The following is a 14,659-nucleotide window of genomic DNA, read 5'->3' on the forward strand; positions in this document are numbered from 1 at the left end:
ATAAGACAAGAAAAAGAGAAGAAGATGAAGATACTGGGAAAAGTGAAAAGAGAAGTGACAGAAAAAAGAAACTGGAAAATTAAGAGATGTGAAAAAAATTGAGGAAAAAGAAGATGTAGAATTTCAGACAGGAAGAGAATGTATATGAAGAGATTAGAAAAATAAAAGCCAAGAACAAGTAAGAGTAAAGGCCCCGTCACACATAAGGGTATGTGCACACAGTGCGGATCCTCCCGCGGATTTTTCCGTGCGGATTTCTTCCTTTTTTTTTGCAGTTTTACTGCCGTTTTTGTGCGGTTTTCCACCTGTGGAGTTGTAGAATGGAGCAGGTGGAAAACTGCAGCAAAACCGCACAAAAGAAGTGACATGCTGCTTTTTTCCCGCGCAAAAACCTTGCGGAAAAATCCGCAGCATGTGCACAACGTTTTTTTTTTTTTTTTACATAGGCTTTAATGGTACTGTACATCACCTGCAGTTCTGCTGCATATCCGCAGCGGCAAATCCACTGCAGATCCGCAGTAGAAACCGCACTGTGTGCACAGACCCTAACGATTCACCAGTGATCCCGACAACGATATCAACGTGTCAGGATCGCTGGTGAGTCGCTACATGACCGCTGGTGAGCTGTCAAACAGACAGCTTCACCAGCGATCAGCACAGCGACGCCCAGCACGCGGTGTCGCTGTGTTCCTTAGTTACCAGCGTGCTGATGCAGGGAGCTGGTAACTAACGTACACATCAGGTATCCAAGGGACGCCCCTTGGATACCCGATGTGTACGTTAGTTACCCGATGTGTACGTTAGTTACCAGCTGATCGCTGGTCTCCCGCCTGTCACACGCAGCAATGCATGCTGGCCAGCGGGAGACCAGCGACCAAAGAAAAGTCCAGGGCTTTCCTACAGTGATCAGCGATACCGGCAGGGGGGGCGGTCGCTGATCGCTGTCACACACAGCGATCTCGCTGGTGAGTCACTATGTGTGATGGGGCCCTAAAGGGGGTTTTACACATAGCAATATTGCTAGCGATATCGCTATGTGTGATACTTACCTCCGACCGGCTCCCTCGCTGGCTGTCGCTGATCTCGCGAGAATGTCCTGGGCCATTTCTCGTTGTCAGCTTCCTGCTGGGCTTCCTGTGGTGCCGACGAGCGAGGTGTGGACGCGGGCGGGAGGACGTCAGGATCGCCTCGTCTGACAGGTAAGTAACGACCCCCGTCCCCTGCTATGTCGCTGGTGGGATCTGCCTGTGTGGCAGCTCACTAGCGACCACTTAGCGATGCACCAGCGATCCTGACCGGGTCGTATCGTTGTCGGGATCGCTGGTGCATCGCTAAGTGTAAAAGGGCCTTAAGAAGTAACAAGTGATAAGAGATAATTAGGAAGAGATTTGAAAAAGTGAAAACAGAAGAGAAATGTAAAGGGGGAAAGGAAAACATGTGGAGAGATGAAGTTGGGGAAACAAGACATAAAGATAAAAACAATGATTGTAAATAAAAACTAAAAAAAAAAAAATGAAAAATTTAAATAGGCAAATAATTGTAATAAATGGACAAAATAGAAAGGATAGGAAGCGAATAAGACCTGGTGTAAGGGGAATTTAGAAAGTGTTGTTGCAGCACTGCGGTCAGGGTTCGAATATGAAAAAAAGAACATCTGCTAAGTTTCGACATTTGTTCAAAAACAGTCCGATAGGTTAAAGGGGCAATTACACTGCAAGATAATTATCAACGAGTGCTGTTAAATACAATTTCACGATAATTTGGCATTGCAAACTGGCTGCTGATCATCTGATGAACGCTTGTTCGTAGGGTGAAATGATCTTTTGTGCAGTATAATAGGTCATCGTTCTCGGTGGTGCATCGTTCTGTGTAAACAGGACTCCTACCATCCAGAACCTTGGCAGTTAGCGGACACCGATGTTGAAGGGGGTCGGACCGCCCAACACAGATGGTTCAAATTGCATTGCCAGGACATTCCTCTTATACTTTTGAGTTTGCCCATTGGCCATTAACTTTTCTGCCGCCCTCTGTTTTTTTTTTTTTAACGATGACATGGCGTGTTGTTGACGTTAAACTTCTGCCGCCAATCACAGACCGCAGCGGTCATATGGGTCCACACATCACGGCTGGAGTGGGATGAACTTTTGGGATTGCTGTTGTGCTAAAGATACCAACTGCACCCGAGGAAGAGGCTAGTAGCAGCCACTGATCAGTAAAGGTAAGCCCCACAAATTCATAGAAAGCAATCGATGAGAAGGGACCTATTAAAGGGAATCTGTCAGCAGGTTTTTGCTATTTAATATGAGAGCAGCAAGATGTAGGGGCAGAAAGTCTGATTCCTGCAATATGTCACTCATTAGGCTGTGTGCTGTAGTTTGAATATAATCAGGAAATCATCACTGCAGGACTAGGTGTCACGTGCCAGGCAGTCTAGCTAACCTATGTAACCCCACCCCCATCACTGATTGGAAGCTTGCTGCCAGTCAGGAGTGTGGGCGGGGTTATACACAGCTCAGCATTCGATTGCTGCTACATCTCAATCAAAGAAAACAAGGTTTTCATTAAAGCGGCGTCAAGTAGTCAAGTAAGTGACGTATCGCTAGAATCAGGGACTCTGCCCCTACATCATGCTGCTCTCAGATTACATATCAAAAACCTACTGACGGATTCCCTTTAAGGTTGGTGGAGGTCACCTGGACAAAAAGGTTGGTGGGGGTCTACATTCCACCTCTGGCCAACCAGTGCAGAGCCCACTGCTCAGTGTCTGTCACTGTTCCCGGTGTCTGTTATCGTCTGCAGTGCTGAGGTTACGTCGACACCGCTGCAGCCGATCATTGAGCTCGGCTATTCTAAGCAGCTCGAGTTCATTGATTGGCTGCAGTGCTGAAGACGTAATATCAGCACTGCAGACGATAACTGAGCCCGGGAGCAGTGGCACTGATTTCTTTTACTTTATGAGTCATCATCTGATTGACATATGAATGAACCATTCTTTAAATCAGGATTTTATGTTACATGTAGAAAAAAATTTTTTTTTCACTATCATAATCTTTTTTAATAAACTCAATTAGTATTCTTGCAATTTTCACACCGGCCACTGGGGATTTTGTTAGACTCATACTTCCTTTACTTTACAGCAGTTTCTTTATCATCAGAGTCAGGGTTACAATGACGGATAACACATATACACACAGCTGATAACACAGGATCTTCCAATCACAGTAGGCGATGTCACAGCTCACCTCCTCCTCCTGTACAATGACATTTTCACACGCGCATTAGATGCTTCAATACAAAAGTGTCAGCGTTCATTACTGCTAATGTATGTGTGAATTTCCAGAAACAACAACAGGAAGTTTAAGGAAAAAAACAGCGGTCAGTATGAAAATTCATTTTTTTCAATGCAGAAAAAAAAACACTGCAAAATTGAAAAGAAAAACAAAAAAAAACCATAAAAACAAAAAAAAAAAAAATGATTTAAATAAAAAGTCATTTTCAGATGACACATTCCCTTCAGAATCGGAGCTGAAACTATAATCATGAAATAATTATGCAAAATCAGTGGCGGACGTTATTTTGTAAGAACTGAAGGAACCCTTCCTGGAAGAAAGTGGAGAGCTGGACAAGACCACAGCGCCTTGCTCCCTCTGGTGGTGACCCTACAGAATTGGACGCTTTTCTTATGACCGTACGTTGGTTCCTTGCCCATGTATACCCGGGTTGGCACTTGACAATCAGGCGACATTCATAAGGGAGTTGCAGGGTCTCGGTCTCATCCACATAATGAATTACATTTTATTCTAAGCTGTTTTCTTTGGAACAAAAGCCGCAGTTCATCGGTTACACATGCAGATTGGGACTATCCAATTTCCTATTCATTACACAATGTGCTGCCTCTATTTGTTCAGTTCACCTTCAATAAAATGAACAACTGGATTGGTGCCCTGGTAAACAGCCCCGTGCCAAGATCACCAGGGGCACAAACAGAAAATTCGGGAAAGAGGTTGACTTCAAATTAAAAGTCTTAAGTCAAACTTTTTTCATCTGTGGTGAAAAACATTGCCGGGGTAAAGGAAGTAAGAAAATATATATACACACAGTACAGACCAAAAGTTTGGACACATCTTCTCATTCAAAGAGTTTTCTTTATTTTCATGACTATGAAAATTGTAGATTCACTCTGAAGGCATCAAAACTATGAATTACCACATGTGGAATTATATAATTAACAAAAAAGTGTGAAACAACTGAAAATGTGTCTTATATTCTAGGTTCTTCAAAGCAGCCACCTTTTGCTTTGATTACTGCTTTGCACACTCTTGGCATTCTCTTGATGAGCTTCAGGAGGTGAACGGATGGACTCTACATGCCTGGTTCCCACCGTGAAGCATGGAGGAGGAGGTGTGATGGTGTGCGGGTGCTTTGCTGGTGACACTATTGGGGATTTATTCAAAATTGAAGGCATACTGAACCAGCATGGCTACCACAGCATCTTGCAGCGGCATGCTATTCCATCCGGTTTGCGTTTAGTTGGACCATCAATTATTTTTCAACAGGACAATGACCCCTAACACACCTCCAGGCTGTGTAAGGGCTATTTGACCATGAAGGAGAGTGATGGGGTGCTACACACTGATGACCCGGCCTCCACAGTCACCAGACCTGAACCCAATCAAGATGGTTTGGGGTGAGCTGGACCGCAGAGTGAAGGCAAAAGGGCCAACAAGTGCTAAGCATCTCTGAGAACTCCTTCAAGACTGTTGGAAGACCATTTCCGGTGACTACCTCTTGAAGCTCATCAAGAGAATGCCAAGAGTGTGCAAAGTAGTAATCAAAGCAAAAGGTGGCTATTTTGAAGAACCTAGAATATAAGACATATTTTCAGTTTTTTCACACTTTTTTGTTAATTATATAATTCCACATGTGTTAATTCATGGTTTTGATGCCTTCAGAGTGAATCTACAATTTTCATAGTCATGAAAATAAAGAAAACTCTTTGAATGAGAAGGTGTGTCCAAACTTTTGGTCTGTACTGTATGTGTATATATATACATACACACATACAGTGGGGCAAAAAAGTATTTAGTCAGTCAGCAATAGTGCAAGTTCCACCACTTAAAAAGATGAGAGGCGTCTGTAATTTACATCCTAGGTAGACCTCAACTATGGGAGACAAACTGAGAAAAAAAAATCCAGAAAATCACATTGTCTGTTTTTTTTTCATTTTATTTGCATATTATGGTGGAAAATAAGTATTTGGTCAGAAACAAAATTTCATCTCAATACTTTGTGATATATCCTTTGTTGGCAATGACAGAGGTCAAACGTTTTCTGTAAGTCTTCACAAGGTTGCCACACACTGTTGTTGGTATGTTGGCCCATTCCTCCATGCAGATCTCCTCTAGAGCAGTGATGTTTTTGGCTTTTCGCTTGGCAACACGGACTTTCAACTCCCTCCAAAGGTTTTCTATAGGGTTGAGATCTGGAGACTGGCTAGGCCACTCCAGGACCTTGAAATGCTTCTTACGAAGCCACTCCTTCGTTGCCCTGGCGGTGTGCTTTGGATCATTGTTATGTTGAAAGACCCAGCCACGTTTCATATTCAATGCCCTTGCTGATGGAAGGAGGTTTGCACTCAAAATCTCACGATACATGGCCCCATTCATTCTTTCATGTACCCGGATCAGTCGTCCTGGCCCCTTTGCAGAGAAACAGCCCCAAAGCATGATGTTTCCACCACCATGCTTTACACTAGGTATGGTGTTTGATGGATGCAACTCAGTATTCTTTTTCCTCCAAACACGACAAGTTGTGTTTCTACCAAACAGTTCCAGTTTGGTTTCATCAGACCATAGGACATTCTCCCAAAACTCCTCTGGATCATCCAAATGCTCTCTAGCAAACTTCAGACGGGCCCGGACATGTACAGGCTTAAGCAGTGGGACACGTCTGGCACTGCAGGATCTGAGTCCATGGTGGCGTAGTGTGTTACTTATGGTAGGCCTTGTTACATTGGTCCCAGCTCTCTGCAGTTCATTCACTAGGTCCCCCCGCGTGGTTCTGGGATTTTTGCTCACCGTTCTTGTGATCATTCTGACCCCACGGGGTGGGATTTTGCGTGGAGCACCAGATCGAGGGAGATTATCAGTGGTCTTGTATGTCTTCCATGTTCTAATTATTGCTCCCACAGTTGATTTCTTCACTCCAAGCTGGTTGGCTATTGCAGATTCAGTCTTCCCTGCCTGGTGCAGGGCTACAATTTTGTTTCTGGTGTCCTTTACAGCTCTTTGGTCTTCACCATAGTGGAGTTTGGAGTCAGACTGTTTGAGGGTGTGCACAGGTGTCTTTTTATACTGATAACAAGTTTAAACAGGTGCCATTACTACAGGTAATGAGTGGAGGAAAGAGGAGACTCTTAAAGAAGAAGTTACAGGTCTGTGAGAGCCAGAAATCTTGATTGCTTGTTTCTGACCAAATACTTATTTTCCACCATAATATGCAAATAAAACGAAAAAAAACCAGACAATGTGATTTTCTGGATTTTTTTTTCTCAGTTTGTCTCCCATAGTTGAGGTCTACCTATGATGTAAATTACAGACGCCTCTCATCTTTTTAAGTGGTGGAACTTGCACTATTGCTGACTGACTAAATACTTTTTTTCCCCACTGTATATATATACACACACGCATACCGCTTCTTAAAAAAGAGCACACTTATCCAACACACCAGGCCACTAAACTTTGTTGTGGACCACATCAGGGTTTGCAAGTAGCCCAGACTGCTCCTGAGTAATTATCTACCAAGGCCTATATAAGACCTACCAGACACACACCTGCATCTTGGTATCAATGCTCTTAGACCTGTTTGCAGTTTCTTGCAGCTTTACTATCTGTCTGTGGTTTCCAGGACTTCTCCTGTCTGTCTGCAGTTTCCATACCTCTGCTACCTATCTGTGGTCTCCCAGATGTCTCCTACCTGAATGCAGCTTCCTCTGCTACCTATATGTGGGTTCCAGGACTTCTCCTGTCTGCCTGCAGCTTCCATAACTCTGCTACCAATCTGTGGTCTCCCAGATGTCTCCTATCTGAATGCAGCTTCCATACCTCTGCTACCTATATGTGGGTTCCAGGACATCTCCTGTCTGAATGCAGCTTCCATGCCTCTACTACCTATCTGTGGTCTCCCAGATATCTCCTACCTGAATGCAGCTTCCTCTGCTACCTATATGTGGGTTCCAGGACATCCCCTGTCTGAATGCAGCTTCCATGCCTCTACTACCTATCTGTGGTCTCCCAGATATCTCCTACCTGAATGCAGCTTCCTCTGCTACCTATATGTGGGTTCCAGGACTTCTCCTGTCTGCCTGCAGCTTCCATACCTCTGCTACCTATCTGTGGTCTCCCAGATGTCTCCTATCTGAATGCAGCTTCCATACCTCTGCTACCTATATGTGGGTTCCAGGAATTCTCCTGTCTGCCCACAGCTTCCATATATCTGGTACCCATCTGTGATCTCCTGGAGGTCTCCGGTCTGTCTGCAGCTTCCAATACATCTGCTACCTGTTCCCAGTCTTCCAGGGCCTCTTCTACCTGTCTGCGTTCTCCCAAACATCTCCAGTCTGCCTGTGTCCTCCAGTACTATTGCTACTAGAGTTGAGCGACTTTGGTCGGATCGGGTTTTGTGAAACCCGACTGAAACAAAATTTGAGTCAGATGAAACTGGATTGACTAGGGCAAAAAAAAGTCGGAGTTTCGTCCGAAACCCGACCCCAATGCAAGTCAATGGGAAATAAAAGTCAGCATTGAGTGGATGAATGTCATCCGCTCAATGCCGACTTTTATTCCCCATTGACTTGCACTGGGGTCGGGTTTCGGACGAAACTCCGACTTTTTTTTTTGCCCTAGTCAGACCAGTTTCATCTGACTCAAATTTTGTTTCAGCTGGGTTTCACGAAACCCGATCCGACCAAAGTCGCTCAACTCTATTTGCTACCAGTTTGTAGACAGATAGCAGAGGTACTGGAAACTGCAATCTTCCGGGCATCTCCTGTCTGCCTGCAGCTTCCAGCATCTCTGCTATCTGTTTCCTACATATTTATATGCCTACTGCAATGGCTCTCGTGGCCCGTATGCCAAACAGACCTTGGGCTTTGAGGATCTACCTTGTCTAGTAAGCCTGACAAGGACTAATTTAGCCCCTTTCCAACATCGGGCATAAATTTACGCCAATGTCAAACTCCCTCCCTTTGATGTGGGCTCCGGCGGTGAGCCCACATCTTTCCCGTCACATATCAGCTGTTTTGAACAGCTGACATGTGTCTGGAACAGCCGAGGGTGGAATCACGATCCACCCACAGCTATTAACCCGTTAAATGCCGCTGTCAAACTCTGACAGCGTCTTTTAACATCCACTTCCGGTAATCGTGCCGGAAATCCACCCACCGGTGACCAAGGTGATCAAGATCCATTGAAAGTTGTCTCTGTAACATGGAAGTTACCTCTCAATATAATACAACCTGTAGTGATAGTGAGATGACCCTGCCCCCAGTGTACACAGCACAAACTGAAAAACGACAGGAAGAGCTATGGAGTGCAGTAACTAATATAATAACTCAGAAAAATCAGGATTGTTTTACATAGATAGATAATTTACATGGAAGTTCCAAAAACAGCCCAAAATATTCCTAAGATGTGATACAGCATAATAATGTAATAAGAAGATATTATTTACCTGCTTCGGGCGAGCTTCGCATCATTGGCCAAGGAGCTGTGTTGCTTCCAGATGAAGGGGCCAGAGCATGCTGAGCCCTCCAAGCCAGAGGGTAAGGAGCTGCAAAAAAAAATGAGCGTATGAGGACTTATTAACCAATCAGCATTCTATATACTAGCTCACTCAATCTCTCAACCTACCATAACATAATACAGGGGTCAACAATCCAGTGGTGAAACTACTACTCTCAGCATGCTCCGAAAGCAACAGGTTGTCAGGGCTGCTTAGACTTGTAGTCTCTCTGAAATAGTGTCTCAGATTTTTCCTATCCTGCACTATTCCTGTTGGCCACTAGATGTCAGCAGAACAGAACCACTACTTTGGCTGATAGAACAAGTCTCAATTTACGGCTGCTGCGAAACATCCTAACTATATCATCACATTGCTCTCATTACTGATTAGTACAGACGAACTACATCGCAGTCTAGAAATTACATTATACTGGATATTACCTGCTCGTTTTCTCCTTTGGTGTTGCTGATATATTGCTGCTGAAATTTGTGGGCTTTGCCTAGCAGTATTATCTGTTGAAGACTAAGTTACTTTTAATTGTATCTCCTGCCTCATCAGAAGTTGGCTCCTTGTTTTTTGTCTCTCCCCAATGCTTTAAACTGCAGCTCTGCTTGTCCAGATTGACACATCTGTACAGCCAGTGAATAGTAGCGCTAACTCACATTACAGCTGGCACCGATTCATAAAAAACTGCAAGTCGCTAGAAATAAAATGGCAACTGCTATACATAGATTAGGACACGTGAGTTTTAAAAAAAAAGGAAGGGGTCTGCCTTTAAGATAATCTCTGTGGCACCAGATGGCGGTAATTTCTGTTATCCTGGCACCATCTAGTGCCATAAAAAGGGAATGCAAATAAAAAATACAGTGCGACTGTAAAGTACATTGTAATGGAGTTCATGGAAAATAATATACCGTAAAAATTAGTTTTTTTAATTATGGTATGCATTAAAAGAAATCCCCATTTAAGGAAAAAAAGAAAAAAAAAACTAATTGTTTAAAAACAAACTGGACTCTATACCCTGACGAGCAGCTAAATGGGTCTGTCCCATTAAGATCCCTACTAGGCCCTACCTATCCGCAGAGGTTGGCATCCTGGTAAAACACAAATGGCGCCCCCGCTCAATGAGGACTGATCCCTATCAGCCCCTGTGGTCTGTATCAGACCCTTTTAAGCTCCTCATGATAAAGCCTTAGTGAAAAGAGCATGAAGGTCAACACTAAATAGTAAGGGACAGATCAAAGAGACCCCCAACAAGCCAGGCCATGTAGTATCAGGAGCACCTTTAGTGCATACGTCATAAAAACTCATATTTATGGTATATTTTTTAACTCTGAATTCTGACTTAATCCTATATACCACCTATCGTTCATAATCTGTGAGCTACATTGACTTAGAGTCGACATGTACACCGTTACATGTGGCGCTTTTATTTTTAGCACTATGTGTCCCTTTTAATTTGAATATATGGGCCGACATCTACACCGTTACATGTGGCGCTTTTATTTTTAGCACCATGTGTCCCTTTTAATTTGAATATATGGGCCGACATCTACACCGTTACATGTGGCGCTTTTATTTTTAGCACCATGTGTCCCTTTTAATTTGAATATATTGGCCGACATCTACACCGTTACATGTGGCGCTTTTATTTTTAGCACCATGTGTCCCTTTTAATTTGAATATATGGGCCGACATCTACACCGTTACATGTGGCGCTTTTATTTTTAGCACCATGTGTCCCTTTTAATTTGAATATATGGGCCGACATCTACACCGTTACATGTGGCGCTTTTATTTTTAGCACTATGTGTCCCTTTTTAATTTGAATATATGGGCCGACATCTACACCGTTACATGTGGTGCTTTTATTTTTAGCACTATGTGCCCCTTTTAATTTGAATATATGGGCCGACATCTACACCGTTACATGTGGCGCTTTTATTTTTAGCACCATGTGTCCCTTTTAATTTGAATATATGGGCCGACATCTACACCGTTACATGTGGCGCTTTTATTTTTAGCACCATGTGTCCCTTTTAATTTGAATATATGGGCCGACATCTACACCGTTACATGTGGCGCTTTTATTTTTAGCACTATGTGTCCCTTTTAATTTGAATATATTGGCCGACATCTACACCGCTACATGTGGCGCTTTTATTTTTAGCACTATGTGTCCCTTTTAATTTGAATATATGGGCCGACATCTACACCGTTACATGTGGCGCTTTTATTTTTAGCACCATGTGTCCCTTTTAATTTGAATATATGGGCCGACATCTACACCGTTACATGTGGCACTTTTATTTTTAGCACCATGTGTCCCTTTTAATTTGAATATATTGGCCGACATCTACACCGTTACATGTGGCGCTTTTATTTTTAGCACCATGTGTCCCTTTTTAATTTGAATATATGGCCCAACATCTACACCGTTACATGTGGCGCTTTTATTTTTAGCACTATGTGCCCCTTTTAATTTGAATATATGGGCCGACATCTACACCGTTACATGTGGCGCTTTTATTTTTAGCACCATGTGCCCCTTTTAATTTGAATATATGGGCCGACATCTACACCGTTACATGTGGCGCTTTTATTTTTAGCACCATGTGCCCCTTTTAATTTGAATATATGGGCCGACATCTACACCGTTACATGTGGCGCTTTTATTTTTAGCACTATGTGTCCCTTTTAATTTGAATATATGGGCCGACATCTACACCGTTACATGTGGCGCTTTTATTTTTAGCACCATGTGCCCCTTTTAATTTGAATATATTGGCCAACATCTACACCGTTACATGAGGCGCTTTTATTTTTAGCACCATGTGCCCCTTTTAATTTGAATATATGGGCCGACATCTACACCGTTACATGAGGCGCTTTTATTTTTAGCACCATGTGTCCCTTTTAATTTGAATATATGGGCCGACATCTACACCGTTACATGTGGCGCTTTTATTTTTAGCACTATGTGTCCCTTTTTAATTTGAATATATGGGCCGACATCTACACCGTTACATGTGGTGCTTTTATTTTTAGCACTATGTGCCCCTTTTAATTTGAATATATGGGCCGACATCTACACCGTTACATGTGGCGCTTTTATTTTTAGCACCATGTGTCCCTTTTAATTTGAATATATGGGCCGACATCTACACCGTTACATGTGGCGCTTTTATTTTTAGCACCATGTGTCCCTTTTAATTTGAATATATGGGCCGACATCTACACCGTTACATGTGGCGCTTTTATTTTTAGCACTATGTGTCCCTTTTAATTTGAATATATTGGCCGACATCTACACCGCTACATGTGGCGCTTTTATTTTTAGCACTATGTGTCCCTTTTAATTTGAATATATGGGCCGACATCTACACCGTTACATGTGGCGCTTTTATTTTTAGCACCATGTGTCCCTTTTAATTTGAATATATGGGCCGACATCTACACCGTTACATGTGGCACTTTTATTTTTAGCACCATGTGTCCCTTTTAATTTGAATATATTGGCCGACATCTACACCGTTACATGTGGCGCTTTTATTTTTAGCACCATGTGTCCCTTTTTAATTTGAATATATGGCCCAACATCTACACCGTTACATGTGGCGCTTTTATTTTTAGCACTATGTGCCCCTTTTAATTTGAATATATGGGCCGACATCTACACCGTTACATGTGGCGCTTTTATTTTTAGCACCATGTGCCCCTTTTAATTTGAATATATGGGCCGACATCTACACCGTTACATGTGGCGCTTTTATTTTTAGCACCATGTGCCCCTTTTAATTTGAATATATGGGCCGACATCTACACCGTTACATGTGGCGCTTTTATTTTTAGCACTATGTGTCCCTTTTAATTTGAATATATGGGCCGACATCTACACCGTTACATGTGGCGCTTTTATTTTTAGCACCATGTGCCCCTTTTAATTTGAATATATTGGCCAACATCTACACCGTTACATGAGGCGCTTTTATTTTTAGCACCATGTGCCCCTTTTAATTTGAATATATGGGCCGACATCTACACCGTTACATGAGGCGCTTTTATTTTTAGCACCATGTGCCCCTTTTAATTTGAATATATTGGCCAACATCTACACCGTTACATGAGGCGCTTTTATTTTTAGCACCATGTGTCCCTTTTAATTTGAATATATGGGCCGACATCTACACCGTTACATGTGGCGCTTTTATTTTTAGCACCATGTGTCCCTTTTAATTTGAATATATTGGCCAACATCTACACCGTTACATGAGGCGCTTTTATTTTTAGCACTATGTGCCCCTTTTAATTTGAATATATGGGCCGACATCTACACCGTTACATGTGGCGCTTTTATTTTTAGCACCATGTGTCCCTTTTAATTTGAATATATGGGCCGACATCTACACCGTTACATGTGGCGCTTTTATTTTTAGCACCATGTGTCCCTTTTAATTTGAATATATTGGCCAACATCTACACCGTTACATGAGGTGCTTTTATTTTGAGCACTATGTGCCCCTTTTAATTTGAATATATGGGCCGACATCTACACCGTTACATGTGGCGCTTTTATTTTTAGCACCATGTGTCCCTTTTAATTTGAATATATGGGCCGACATCTACACCGTTACATGTGGCGCTTTTATTTTTAGCACCATGTGTCCCTTTTAATTTGAATATATTGGCCAACATCTACACCGTTACATGAGGCGCTTTTATTTTTAGCACCATGTGCCCCTTTTAATTTGAATATATGGGCCGACATCTACACCGTTACATGAGGCGCTTTTATTTTTAGCACCATGTGTCCCTTTTAATTTGAATATATGGGCCGACATCTACACCGTTACATGTGGCGCTTTTATTTTTAGCACTATGTGTCCCTTTTAATTTGAATATATGGGCCGACATCTACACCGTTACATGTGGCGCTTTTATTTTTAGCACCATGTGTCCCTTTTAATTTGAATATATTGGCCAACATCTACACCGTTACATGAGGCGCTTTTATTTTTAGCACCATGTGCCCCTTTTAATTTGAATATATGGGCCGACATCTACACCGTTACATGAGGCGCTTTTATTTTTAGCACCATGTGTCCCTTTTAATTTGAATATATGGGCCGACATCTACACCGTTACATGTGGCGCTTTTATTTTTAGCACCATGTGCCCCTTTTAATTTGAATATATGGGCCGACATCTACACCGTTACATGTGGCGCTTTTATTTTTAGCACTATGTGTCCCTTTTAATTTGAATATATGGGCCGACATCTACACCGTTACATGTGGCGCTTTTATTTTTAGCACCATGTGCCCCTTTTAATTTGAATATAGGGGCCGACATCTACACCGTTACATGTGGCGCTTTTATTTTTAGCACTATGTGTCCCTTTTAATTTGAATATATGGGCCGACATCTACACCGTTACATGTGGCGCTTTTATTTTTAGCACCATGTGCCCCTTTTAATTTGAATATAGGGGCCGACATCTACACCGTTACATGTGGCGCTTTTATTTTTAGCACTATGTGTCCCTTTTAATTTGAATATATGGGCCGACATCTACACCGTTACATGTGGCGCTTTTATTTTTAGCACCATGTGCCCCTTTTAATTTGAATATAGGGGCCGACATCTACACCGTTACATGTGGCGCTTTTATTTTTAGCACTATGTGTCCCTTTTAATTTGAATATATGGGCCGACATCTACACCGTTACATGTGGCGCTTTTATTTTTAGCACTATGTGTCCCTTTTAATTTGAATATATGGGCCGACATCTACACCGTTACATGTGGCGCTTTTATTTTTAGCACCATGTGCCCCTTTTAATTTGAATATAGGGGCCGACATCTACACCGTTACATG

The 14,659-nt window shown here is 42.5% G+C and overlaps 1 protein-coding gene across 4 annotated transcripts in view; it reads right to left on the reverse strand.

The window, feature by feature from the left end:
• Positions 1 to 14,659, reverse strand: part of CTBP1 (C-terminal binding protein 1) — a 287,700-nt gene that overhangs the window by 228,976 nt on the left and 44,065 nt on the right. For all 4 annotated transcript variants that reach the window (XM_073574407.1, XM_073574410.1, XM_073574409.1 and 1 more), the window contains exon 2: positions 8,731 to 8,829. In XM_073574407.1, the coding sequence (XP_073430508.1) occupies positions 8,731 to 8,829 (99 nt within the window). The remainder of the gene's footprint in view (positions 1 to 8,730; positions 8,830 to 14,659) is intronic.

The sequence above is a fragment of the Dendrobates tinctorius genome, unplaced genomic scaffold (genome assembly GCF_039654945.1).
Source record: "Dendrobates tinctorius isolate UK_male_01 unplaced genomic scaffold, ASM3965494v1 ptg000039l, whole genome shotgun sequence".
In the NCBI taxonomy this organism is placed as follows: domain Eukaryota; kingdom Metazoa; phylum Chordata; class Amphibia; order Anura; family Dendrobatidae; genus Dendrobates; species Dendrobates tinctorius.